Source organism: Otolemur garnettii, unplaced genomic scaffold (genome assembly GCF_000181295.1).
Source record: "Otolemur garnettii isolate 467f Iridium unplaced genomic scaffold, OtoGar3 scaffold00023, whole genome shotgun sequence".
Taxonomy (NCBI): Eukaryota; Metazoa; Chordata; class Mammalia; order Primates; family Galagidae; genus Otolemur; species Otolemur garnettii.
In genome coordinates this window covers 12,801,395-12,814,112 of record NW_003852418.1, presented here as the reverse complement: position 1 = coordinate 12,814,112, position 12,718 = coordinate 12,801,395, and the positions used below count along the sequence as shown (strand labels likewise).

The following is a 12,718-nucleotide window of genomic DNA, read 5'->3' as shown; positions in this document are numbered from 1 at the left end:
CAAATCTAAGTGGCTTCCTTCACCCATCCGAGCCTCAGTTTGCCCATCAGTAGGATGGGAATAATAGCAGTGGTTTCCTCGAGTGGTGCTTACAGGGATGGAAGAGAGTTGCATTTCAAAAGTGCTTGCTACAGTGCAGGGCAGATGTTCAGTGTGAGCCATGCACATTGTTGCTGATGGTGATGTCACACCCACCCCAGCCTCAAAAGAGGGTGGTGGTTGCAGACATCCACGTGGATGGGGTCCATTGCTCAATGCCAGGACCCCATGTGAGTCGCCTGGTCTCTCCAATGCTCAGTAAAATAGTGCTGTGAACTAGGATCCTGAGGGTGTGAGTGGTCGGGGAGACTGAACAGAGCAGTGCAGGCAAGGTGCTTACACCAGGCCCTCCATGAAAGGCCAATATATTTTATTGTTTAAGGTGAGAGTGAGATACAGGGGTCGTCCTCTCTCTCTGGTCTGTGGCCCACAGGTGACGGTGGCAATGATGTCAGTATGATCCAGGAATCAGACTGCGGAGTCGGCGTGGAAGGAAAGGTGAGCACATTCCCCTCTGCTCTGCTCCACTACCTGGGTTTCTTGTGTTCTCTTTGCCTCCAAGACATACCTTTGATGCTTTTGGATCTTTCAGATAAGAATTATAAAACGTAAGGATGTATCTCAATCCCCTGGAAGTCAGAGGTTCATATCACTCTCTCATAGTCAGATAAATGCTGACTTTTTTGCTTGCCAAAACCTGAAAAAAAAAATATACACACACACTTTTCTGTACTCTTGGGTGCTGCGAATGTACTTCATTGTTTTCTGAGGTCCAGCATCATCAGTGAAAGTGTCCGTTACCCTGCTGGGTGCTGGTCTCTTGGGGTGATAGGAAAAGGGACCAGGTTTACCTCTCACTAAAAGACCTCATTAGCTATAATTTTTTAATGGTTTTGTGTAATAATTTTTCTGTCTTTCCCTTCTAACCAATTGTGTGCTTGCTGCTTCTGATTTACTCTGCCCTCTCTAATTTGTGATCTCTAAGTGACTACAGGCAGGAAGATCGGTCACCACATTGGTTAGACCTGTGTGTGAACTAAGAGTACCAAGGGCCTGAGGGAGAACAGGAAATGCCTTCTCTACGTTTCATGGCCTATCTCCGTGAATTTGGCTAACCCGTAGGCCCGATTTTCCCCTTTCTTACCCTTTCTGGCTCTCTGGTTCTCAGCCTGATGCAATTATTTGAAGCTGCAGAGCTAGATGATTCTTGAGTCAGATGCCTTGTTGGAAATCTGTATAGATTTCCCGATTTTAAGAAGCACACTTGAGGCTGGGCGCCTATAGCTCAGTGGCTAAGGCGCCACATACACCAGAGCTGGCGGGTTTGAATCCAGCTCAGGCCTGCCAAACAACAATGACAACTCCTACCAAAAAATAGCCAGGCGTTGTGGTGAGCGCCTGTAGTCCCAGCTACTTGGGAGGCTGAGGCTAGAGAATCGCTTAAACCCAAGAGTGCTGATGCCACAGCACTCTACCCAGGGTGACAGCTTGAGACTCCATCTCAAAAAAAAAAAAAACAAAAAAAGAAGCACACTTGAGTTTGATAGAATTCTTTACCAGTTCCTGTATAGAACTAAAACATTTCCTCTTTTATTCAAAAGTAATATTCTGATTCTTTTATTTTTTTGGAGTATAAAGTGATAAGGGCTCCCTACAAAAAAATTAAAACAATTTAGAAAGAAACGTAGCCTTGCTTTTAGATAGTTGCATCACGCTAGGGATTTTGGTTATTCTGCCAGTTCTTTTTCTTTTCTTTTTTTTTTTTTTTTTGAGACAGAGCATCAAGCTATCCCCCTGGGTACAGTGCTGTGGCATCATAGCTCATAACAACCTCCAACTCCTGGGCTCAAGCAAGTCTCCTGCCTCCGCCTCCCAAGTAGCTGGGACCATAGGCGTCTGCCACAATGCCTGGCTATTTTTTTGGTTGCAGCCATCATTGTTGTTTGGCGGTCCCAGGCTGGATTCAAACCCGCCACCTTAGGCGTATGTGGCTGGCGCCTTAACCACTTGAGCCACAGGCGCTGAGCCCGCCAATTCTTTTTCTATGTACAAGTTATCCATTGCAAGTATGTGTGTTTGTCATATATACGTATACACACATGATTACACATGTCTATATATTATTTTCGTGTGTAATTTTGTTTTGTGTTTTGAAACTGAGTCTCACCCTGTTGCCCTGGACAGCGTGCCATGGTGTCATCATAGCTCTTAGCAATTCCAGCTCTTCCCTCAGCCTCCCAAGTAGCTAGGACTACAGGTGCCTGCCACCATGCCTGGCTAGTTTCTCTATATTTAGTAGAAAAGGGGTCTCTTGCTCAAACTGGTCTTGAATTCCTCAGCTCAAAAGATCCACCTGCCTCAGCCTCCCAGAGAGTTGGGATTATAGGCATGAGCCACCTCACCTGACTAACAATGATATTTTTATTTACTTATTTATTATTTTGAATGTTGTATTCAGTTGTTTTAGTTTGGAGGGTTTTTTAAGTTTTACTTATTTTATTGAGACAGAGTTTCACTTTGTGGCCCTTGGTAGAGGGCTGTGGCATCTTAGCTCACAGCAACCTCCAACTCTTGGGCTCAAGCCATTCTCTTGCCTCAGCCTCCCCAGTAGTTGGGACTACAGGTGCCCGCCACAATGCCTGGCTTTTTATTTTTTTGGTAAAGATGGGGAGTGAGAGTCCTCACTCTGGCTCAGGCTGGTCTCGAACTCCTGAGCTCAGGGCAATCCACCTACCTTGGCCTCCTAGAGTGCTAGGATTACAGATGCGAGCCAACAATGATTTTTAGAGGATTCAGGACAGTTGTAGGATGTCCTGCGATGCCTGTTGGCTGGGTTGATTTGGTTCAGATTCTGGCTTTGGTGTGAGTGCTGCATCCATCTGGAGTCTGGAACATCAGGCTGTTGCAGACTGACAATGGCCTTGTGCGCTGTCTGTTATTTGTGCTTCTGGAAATGTGCAGAGCTGTGTGCTCAGCAGCAGCCCCTGTGATGTCCTTAGTCACATCAGGTTTTTTGCCTCATGTTCACCTCGTAAGGAAACTGAATGTTATAAAAACACCTCTTTTTTATTTCTTTTGCCATTTGTGGGATGTGCCGAGCCCCAAAGGCTTAATATTTGATCCACTTGACCTCCCAATTATAGCTATCTGTGGTCCAGAATGTTTTTTTATTGAAGTAAATTCCTCTTTTAAAATCGGATTTAGACTTGGGCCACCAACTGAGTATAGCTTGAAACCAAAGAATCTCTTTTTTTGAAGTTCTTCAAAGATCTCCTTACAATGTCTTGCTTTTTCAATTAAAAAAAATGTGTTTGTCTTGACCTCTCGGGCCCCTGACTGTGCCCAGTTTCATTGGGTTTTAGGAAGGAAAACAGGCTTCCCTGGCTGCAGACTTCTCCATCACCCAATTTAAGCATCTTGGCCGGCTGCTCATGGTGCACGGCCGGAACAGCTACAAGCGGTCAGCCGCCCTCAGCCAGTTCGTGATTCACAGGAGCCTCTGCATCAGCACCATGCAGGTGGGTGGGCAGCTGGACCCCCTGCATGGGTGCACATGCCTACAGGGGGGTGGGCAGCTGGCCTCTGCATGGGTATACATGCCTACAGGGGGGTGAGCAGCTGGCCTCTGCATGGGTGCACTGTTTTAGGGGGGTGGGCAGCTGGCCTCTCTATTGATGCACTGTTTACAGGGGGGTGGGCAGCTGGCCTCTCTATGGATGCACTGCTTACAGGGGGGTGGGCAGCTGGGCCCCCTGCATGGGTGCGCATGCCTACAGGGGGGTGAGCAGCTGGCCTCTGCATGGGTGCACGCACCTACATGGGGGTAGGCAGCTGGGCCTTCTGCATGGGTACACAGGCCTACAGGGGGATGGGCAGCTGGCCCCTTTGCTCAGGTATGTATGGCCACGTTCTCATGGCTGAACCCAGGGAATTGGACTATGCTTTAGAGTGTAGTTTATAGCCCCTTACCTGGGAAAACAGTCCAGCTGCTGACTGTAGGCAACTCCCTAAATCTCCTGGTGCTCTAGATTCCTCCTCTGTTAGGTGGTGCTGGCCACTGTTGCCCTGTGGCGTGGGTGTGAGCTTTAACAATGGTGCTTGTTCGGTGCTTGTTCAGTGCTTGGTCTGGGGCAAGCGGAGTGTAAATGACAAGTTATTATGATTAGGGGTGATTGTTGTTACTGGTTTGCCAGAGTGAAACATAACACAGTTAAATGCTGCATGTCTGTATTCTGGGCATCGGGCTAAGTGCTTAAAATACCCTGAGCCCATTTTCCAGATGGGGAGGCTGAGGCTGAGGCTGCAGGAGGGTGAGGAATTTTTGCAGTGTCCTAATCTGCTCAGGGAGGTGGGCCCCAAACCAGTGCTTACAATCAAAGTCTCCTCCTTTATACAAGATGAAGGGACTGGGGCACCTCTGCTTGCAGGGTGTCAGTGTGACACATGGAACAGAAACTGTCTGGGCATCATGGTCCTGTGTCCCAGCAGAGCCTGGCAGGGAATTGAGCTTAGTTTTAATAGTTGTGAATACCCTTGAGGGGTAACGTCTTGCTTTTACACAAAAGGATTCTAGAGTATTTATCTTCCCACCTTCTCTCCCACTAACGCCTTCAAAATCTGCCATCAGGCTGTAGCAATTAGGTGTGTACCAGGAAGGAGGTCAAAGGGAGGCAAAGAAAACATTTTGAGTGTTGAAAATCTGTTGATTGATTTTCCTTTTGGCATTGAGGTGAAAATGCTCCCAGTTAAGTGGTCAGAACATAGAAGCCATAGATCCTGGAACCCACATCTCTTTCTGACCACACCACTCAGTATCTGTGAGACTTTGAACAAGTCACTTTACTGCTGTGGGCCTCAGTCTTTCCACCTGTAAAGTGGGGATAGGAGCCTCCCTCTCAGGGCCACATGGAAAAACAGCTATTTAAGGCTTCAGTGCTCAGGCACCTTCACTGTTACTAATAGAAGGGAAACAGGACAATACATAAACATCAGGTGACATTAATTTATAAGAAAGGTGTTTAATCATATGCTAGACAGACTGTGTCAGCTGGGTGCTGCTTTACATGCATAAGAATTCACCTTCAGTGGCCTCCCCCAGGTTTTTAGGGGGGGCGATTTTATGTTTTGAATATGTATTCCTTTTGTGAGTGGAGGAGCCTTAAAGTGATTTTCATCAAAACGCTCTAAACCTAAACAGCTATTATAGTTCATCAGACCACATCTGTATTTTTTTTTTTTTTTTTTTTTTTTTTGAGACAGAGCCTCAAGCTGTCCCCCTGGGTAGAGTGCCGTGGCATTACAGCTCACAGCAACCTCCAACTCCTGGGCTCAAGCGAGTCTCCTGCCTCCGCCTCCCTAGTAGTTGGGACCACAGGCGCCCGCCACAACACCCGGCTATTTTTTTTTTTTGGTTGCAGCCGTCATTGTTGTTTGGCGGGTCCGGGCTGGGGATTCGAACCCGCCACCTTAGGTGTACGTGGCTGGCGCCTTAGCCGGTTGAGCTATAGGCGCCGAGCCCACATCTGTATTTTTAATTTACATTAGCTCATCAGTCGAACTGGATAATGCCGTGGTTTTAATCACTGGGGAGATTAATCAACCCGTCCCTGGGCAGATACACGAAAGCTGACCGGGATGAGCTGACTTCTGCGATGACAGCGTGGTAGCATTTGCCTCGATGCAGAAAAGGCATGCCAGGATGGGGCGTCATTCTTTGTGCTATAGAAAATTGCCTTTCCCCCCCTGTCCACTGTGCTGAAAGTGGCTGCATGGGAGCAAGTCTGAGATGAAATCTCCCCTGGACATTGGTGTCTGAGAGACATGGACACAGTGGGTTTTTTTTTCCCCCTTCAAAAATGCTTTTGTCAGAATGCGGGCTTTATGGTCAGCACGGTAGAATCAAAACTAGATTCTTGATGTATTACACCCATCCTTCCTGTGCAGTGGTTCTGCCTGGGTGAGAAGTCATTTGAAAGGTGCCTTCTCTGGTCCTGATTCTGAAGTCAGGACCTGGGCAAGCCCGGGGCTCCCCGTGGCTGTGGTGCTCAGTGACACCTGTGTTCTGAGCGCTGTGCCAAGCGAGCACATGTGCTTCACGGAGTCGGCTCTGGTGAGACGCTGTTTCTAATTACGAGGGTGGCCCAGCCTCCTCTCAGTGTGTTGTTTTTGAAAAAAGCCTTTAGGCAGCACTGTTCCTGGCCTTCCTTGGGTTTTACACTGACAGAAATGAGCGGGGAGGCCGCTCTCCTTCTGTCGGCCTGCAGATGTCCGGAGAGGGAGCTGACAGAGCGCGCTGGGTGTGATTCCCTCTCCCCAGCCGTTCTTCACTGCCAGGAGCTCATATCGTCCAAATGAGGAAGCAGACATTTCTGTGAGGGTTTGTAAATACCTCCCTTGCTTTTGTCTAATTGCAAAAGTCATCTGTCATGTTCCCTTTTACAAATTTCTAAAAATACTGACACGTGTAATGTAAGAGGAGAAGCCTGCTCCACCGCCCCAGCCTCCCTGGGAGCGGGCCTGGAGACCTCGGAGGCCCTTTTTCCGTACTGGTTTCTGTGCCTGTGCCACCTTGTTGGCAGCATGTCCCTGCGGATGGGCAGGGACTCGAACCCTTGGGGAACGTGGGCTTTGGAGAGGCAGAGCCGGGCTTGAGTCCTGTAGGACTACTGACCTGCTCAATCTCTCCTCTAAAATGTGGGTAACAGTAGGACTTGAACCTGTGGGTTGTTCTGGAGCTTCTCGGCACTTTGTGCAAAGCCTTCCTGGGTCCAGCACGTGGAACTTCATAAATGTTCACAAAGGGGCTGAGAGCAGATTTTGGAGCTTGATGACTTAGGTCACTCCTGGCTTTGTTGCTTGTACTGTGTAGTCTTGGGCAAGGCACTTAACCTCTCTGAGCCTCACTTTCCTCATCTGAATAATGGGCATAATGATAATAGTTCCTTGGGTCATGGTGGGAATTAAATGGGGTAATACATCTGAAGAGCTCACAGCAGTGCTGGCATGTGGTACGTGCTGTGTCTGTGTCACATGTTATTTTTATTTTATAAACATATCAGAGTTTTTGTTATGGTTTTGGTGACATTCTCTTTTTCCTTGGCACAGGCTGTCTTTTCCTCTGTGTTTTACTTTGCCTCCGTCCCTCTCTATCAAGGATTCCTCATCATTGGGTAAGGAAATCCAGGCAAGGGATTGATTCTTTTTTTTTTTTAATGAAACCCCCTTAAAATGGCACAGAAAAGAGAAGAAGCATGGTCTAGAGCAGTGGTTCTCAACCTGTGGGTCATGACCCCTTTTAACTGTATCAAAGGTTCACAGCATTAGGAAGGTTGAAAACCATTGGTCTAGAGGCTCCTGGGTCCCCAAGTCCTCTTGGACTTCCAGGCTTGGTAAAGGCAGGCCCAGCTTTCGAACCTCCTTGAGTTAATAAGGTTTGGGGCTGTTAAGCCCTTAACCAGAGTGAAGAAGTAAGAGTAGGAAGGGCTTGTGGTCCACAGCACTTTGCTGTTTGTACTTAGTAATGAAAAAGCCCTCACTCCGGAGGGTGTGAAGTTAGCAGCTGATGGAGGAGAACAAGGCAGGAGGTCCATGGACTGGAGGAAAAGGGAAGGGGAATCTGAAAAATGCCCTCCCAGCGGGGACTGAGCCCGGTAGAGTCCTGTCTCCATGTTCCAGCCGGATGTTCACTGTTCACATGATGTTCCTGTTCCCGACTTGGAACTTCACACGGTTCCCTTGGTCTGCTTCATAGAAAGTGCTCAGTCTCTGAATTCCCCGGCAGGTGGAGTCTAGTTACCAGCCCCCCCAGGTGCACATGCACAGGGCTGGGCCCCCACTGGGTTGGGAGGAGACGGGAGTTGCCTGGCTGGGCTTGGGAGAGTCTACAGCGTGCACTTTCTATCTCCTGCGTTTGGCCAGTTAGTTCCTCCTGAGAGCAGGCTCCGGAATTCTCCCTGCTTATAACTGGGAAGGTGGACTATCCTTTATTAGGTCCTAGAAGAGTAAAATAATGTGCCAGATAGTCGGGTTCCCTGAGCTGGGCTGCGTGCCCCTTTGCATGGGATGTCCTTGTGGGTCCTCATTTCGTCCTCTCACCCTCCGCTGCAGCCATGCTGGCCTCTATACTGTGCTCAGACGTGACAGCCACACGCCGACTTCAGGGCTGCTGCTCTGCTTAGAGGGCTCTTCCTCCCAGGACTGGCACAGCTGCCCCTCACCTCTTGTGGTGTTTACTCAAATGTCCTATCACAGCCTGGTGTGGTGGCACACACCTGTAGTCCCAGCTGTTCAGGAGGCTGGGGCAGGAGGATCGCTTAAGCCCAGGAGTTTAAGACTCTTGTGAGTTGTGAGCACACCCAAGAATACTCACTGTACTCCAGCCTGGGCAGCATAGCAAGACCCTATCTTTAAAAAGAAAAATATATCTTACTCTTTGGCCACTTTCTCTAAAATTGTACCACCATCCCCTCCCCCATACATGTGTGTGTGTGCGTGTACATGCCGACACATCTTACTCTTTCTTCCTCACTATACGTGTGTGTGTGTGTGTGTGTAAATACATTTCTGGGGGGGGCAGAGTCTCACTTTGTCACTCTCTATAGAGTGATGGGACATCATAGCTCACAGCAACCTCAAATTCTTGGGCTCAAGTGATCCTTCTGCTTCAGCCTCCTATGGAGTTGGAACTACAGGCACTCACCACAATGCCTGGCTATTTTTGTTTTAGGGCTGGGGTCTCACTCTGGCTCAGGATGATCTTGAACTCCTGAGCTCAGGCTATCCCCCCTCGTTGGGCTCCCAGACTGCTAGGATTACAGGCATGAGCCATCATACCGGCCCTTTCCCCATTATATTTTTATTCTTAGCACTTACCTCTAACACGAATAGAGTTTACTTATTTATTTATTGGCTCAGAACTAAAGCTCTCAAGGGCAGACAGTCCATCCTTTTCTCATGGTCAGTCTCTGGTGCGTAGAGCCAGTCCTGGCACATAGTAGACACACAATCAATCATTACTGGAGGAATGAATGGCCTCAGGCTTCAGAGACTGGCACGGCACACTGCTCTCATCCCCTGGGCTGGGTCTCACCCGGGCGATTTTCTCTCCTAGGTACTCCACGATTTATACCATGTTTCCTGTATTTTCCCTGGTCCTGGACAAAGATGTGAAGTCGGAAGTGGCCATGCTGTATCCTGAGCTCTACAAGGATCTCCTTAAGGTCCGTTTCCCTCCTTCCTCCCTTCCCTGTTCTTTTCCTCCTCCTCTCTTCCTTTCCTCCCTCCCTACTTTTTTCCATTTAGTTTATTTCACACAGATTCTCTCTGATCTGAACGCACTTGAACCAGAGGCTTTCTTCCTTTTGGGGGGAACGCATGGCAGTTTCTGTTTTTCCTTGAGACAGTAACCTGTGCCCTGTTGTAGAGAATCACCGTACCGTAATGTGTAAACTGAAAGCAAACCAGCCATGACTGCAACTTGGGTTTGCTCCTGGAAATGTTCTTCTGTTCATTTTAAAACAAGCGTGTGTAGAGAGTGTGAGTGTGTGCACATGTATCGCTCCGTTTATCTTCAAGGGGTTCCTACTGAAGGCTTATTCCTATCTAAAGTCAGTTCACTTTGCTAAAAAATGTAATTTTTCTAATGTATTCAGATGTGTGTATTCAAGCCATTGTTTTGACGAAGGCAGATAGTTAGTGGGAAGATAGCGGTGAAGGCTGGTGGCACACTGACCCAGCCACCTGGAGGAGCCTGTGCTGACCTTTCTCTGTCTCTCATTTAGGGACGACCGTTGTCCTACAAGACATTCTTGATATGGGTTTTGATTAGCATCTATCAAGGTAAGGACGGGGGGGGGCCACCTGTTTGTTGTGTGTTCTGGTGTTGACCCAAGCGAATCCCTTTTCTGTGTGTAGTGCATGAAGAGAAGAAGCTGGAACCTCAGACAGCAGTGAGCGGCATGACCGTTGTACCCCAGGGGACACCTGCTCAGTGTGATATAAGGACCCAGATATTTAGCACAGGGGAAGTCAGAAGTGTGCAGAGCTGTTTAATGACGTAGTAAAATCAGAGAAAAATAAAAGTAGTACTAATCACAGCCTGCCGAGCTGTTCCGTCCTTGTAACGGTAGATGTTTACTTTCTGGGGTATTCTGATATTGTTTCTCAGAGTGAGGTCAAGTTGAAGTTTGTTGAAAAACTTAACACGGTTACATTGGCCTCCAGAGAGGGTCCCACAAACTGCAGGGGCTTGTCAAATGACCTATTGGAGTATCAGAAGAAAATAGCAAAGCTTCTGTTTGTATTTTCCCCACTTATTTTAGAATTCCCATTTTCTACATGACTCATAATGCGCGTAATATATTTGTACAGTGATCCTCTTATCTCTATGTGGACAAGTACGTGTGTAATTTACAAATCATCATCTATATTTAGAGTTTATTCCAGATGTTTTTTACTGATGGGCGATGCCATCAAAAAGTTTAGAGATAAGTGAATATGGTGACAGAGGGTTAAGCTGCCATTCAATTTGTTTTTTAAGAGACAGAGTCTCACTTTGTTGCCCTCGCCCTCGGCAGAGTGCTGTGGCGTCACAGCTCACAGCAAGTTCCATCTCCTGGGCTTAGGCGATTCACTTGCCTCAGTCTCCCGAGTAGCTGGGACTACAGGTACCCACTGCAACACCTGGCTATTAGTTTATTGCAGCTTGGCCAGGGCCAGGTTTGAACCTGCTACCCTCGGTATATGGGGCTGGCACCCTACCCACTGAGCCACAGGTGCCTCCCACCATTAAAATTTTTATTTTGGTGTTTTTAAGAAGTATATCACACTGGTTAACACAAGCACATCCTGCATGAACATTTATTATAATCAGCAGGGGGTCTTCCGTCCACTCCTCCAACCTCAGCCCCATTCATAAAAAGGAGTCGCTCTGAGGATTTCATGTTTAGTTTTCTGGTGCCTCCTCTGAGTCATGTGCTCACGCTGCTGACATTTCCATCAACAAGAGACAGAATAAGTTGAGTTCTCCAGGCTTCTCTCTCACTCTCCCCTATCCTTTGTGTATTGGGGAGGGGATGTGAAAACCCCTATCCTAAAACAGACCATTTTGCCCACTGATCAGTGTCTGGTTCAGTGATGTTTGTTATATTTGCATTGTCATGAGACTGATCTCCAGAGAGTTTTTATCTTACATAATGGAAATTCCACACCCAGGAAACAACGGCTCCACTTTCCCCTCCCCCTCAACTCCCCACTCTGCCCCCTGTCTCCCGGGACTCAACTTCTTTAGATGTCTCCTGTAGGTGGAGTCGTTAGGCATTTGCCCTTTTGCGACTGGCTGCCTCTGTCATTTTAAGTAAGAAACTGTGTTTGGCTGTGTGGAATGTGCTCCCGTGCAGAATGTGCAGCCAGGTATTGGGCCCAGACTTTCAGGAAAAAAAAAAAATCTTTCATTTAAATTTCTTAATTCAAATTTTTATTAGTTTATATTTAGGTGCTTTTGGCATTATTAATAAATTTTAGCATTCATTTATTTATTTTAATTTTTAGAGACAGAGTCTCTCTCTGTCGCCCTTGGTAGAGTGCTGTGGTGTCACAGCTCATAGCAACCTCCAGCTTTTGGGCTTAGCTGGCTCCATGTCTTGCTTCAGCCTCCCAAGTAGCTGGGACTACAGGCACCCGCCACAACGCCTGGCTATATTTTTGTTGCAGTTTGGCCAGGGCTGGGTTTGAACCTACCACCCTTGGTATATGGGGCTGGCGCCCTCCTCACTGAGCCACAGGTGCCACCCTTAGAGTTTATTTTTAAATGAATTTAAAGAAATTTTATGTACAAGAAATTTTATGTAGCAAGTAATTCTTAAACACAAGAGCAGATACAAGGTACCAGGAATTTTATGTACTGGGCAACAAATAATACCACCCATATATGATGTCCACCCTTATTTTCCCCTCAAAAATGTAGGCCAAAAAGTTTTCATTATACATGGCAAAATATGGTATTTAATTTTTATTTCCCACTCTGGGAGGCGAGGTGGGTGGATTGCTTGAGCTCACGAGTTTAAAGACCAGCCTGAGCAAAAGCAAGACCCTGTCTCTACTAAAAATAGAAAAATTACCCAGGTGTTACAGAGGGGCACCTGTAGTCCCAGCTACTGGGGAGGCTGAGGCAGGAGGATCACTTGAACCCAGGAGACTAAGGTTGCTGTGAGCTGTCATGATGCCACAGTACTTTAGGGACCCAGAGTAATAGAGTCTCAAATAAATAAATAAATAAAATTTAAAAATAAATTTCTGGGGCGGCGCCTGTGGCTCAAAGGAGTAGGGCACCAGCTCCATGTGTCGGAGGTGGTGCAAACCCAGCCCCGGCCAAAAGTTGCACAAAACAATAAATAAATAAAAAATAAACAAACTGCCTTTTCCTTCTTCGACACGCTCTTTCCACCTCTCCCTCCATCTTGTTTTTCTCCTCCTTTGTCTCTCTACAGTTACTAGATTATTTATTCTCTAAGGTCAAACAGGACACTAGGAAAACCATAGGTTCGAAGCCTCCAGAGAGCCCCTGTCATTAACTACCCATATGAAACGATACCTTCCTGCTGAAAAAAAAATTAACAAAAGGAGCCGAGTGTGAGCGGGCAGAGTGGGCCCCTGGCGGGGAGGTCTCAGGAAGACTCTCTGC

At 47.4% G+C, this 12,718-nt stretch overlaps 1 protein-coding gene across 1 annotated transcript in view; it reads left to right on the top strand.

Annotated features, from left to right (window-relative positions):
• The window catches only part of ATP9A (ATPase phospholipid transporting 9A (putative)), a 118,323-nt gene that overhangs the window by 100,799 nt on the left and 4,806 nt on the right, over window positions 1-12,718 (top strand). The window contains exons 22-26 of the mRNA XM_003787704.3: window positions 473-537; window positions 3,402-3,557; window positions 7,144-7,208; window positions 9,149-9,257; window positions 9,819-9,876. Of these exons, the coding sequence (XP_003787752.1) occupies window positions 473-537; window positions 3,402-3,557; window positions 7,144-7,208; window positions 9,149-9,257; window positions 9,819-9,876 (453 nt within the window). The remainder of the gene's footprint in view (window positions 1-472; window positions 538-3,401; window positions 3,558-7,143; window positions 7,209-9,148; window positions 9,258-9,818; window positions 9,877-12,718) is intronic.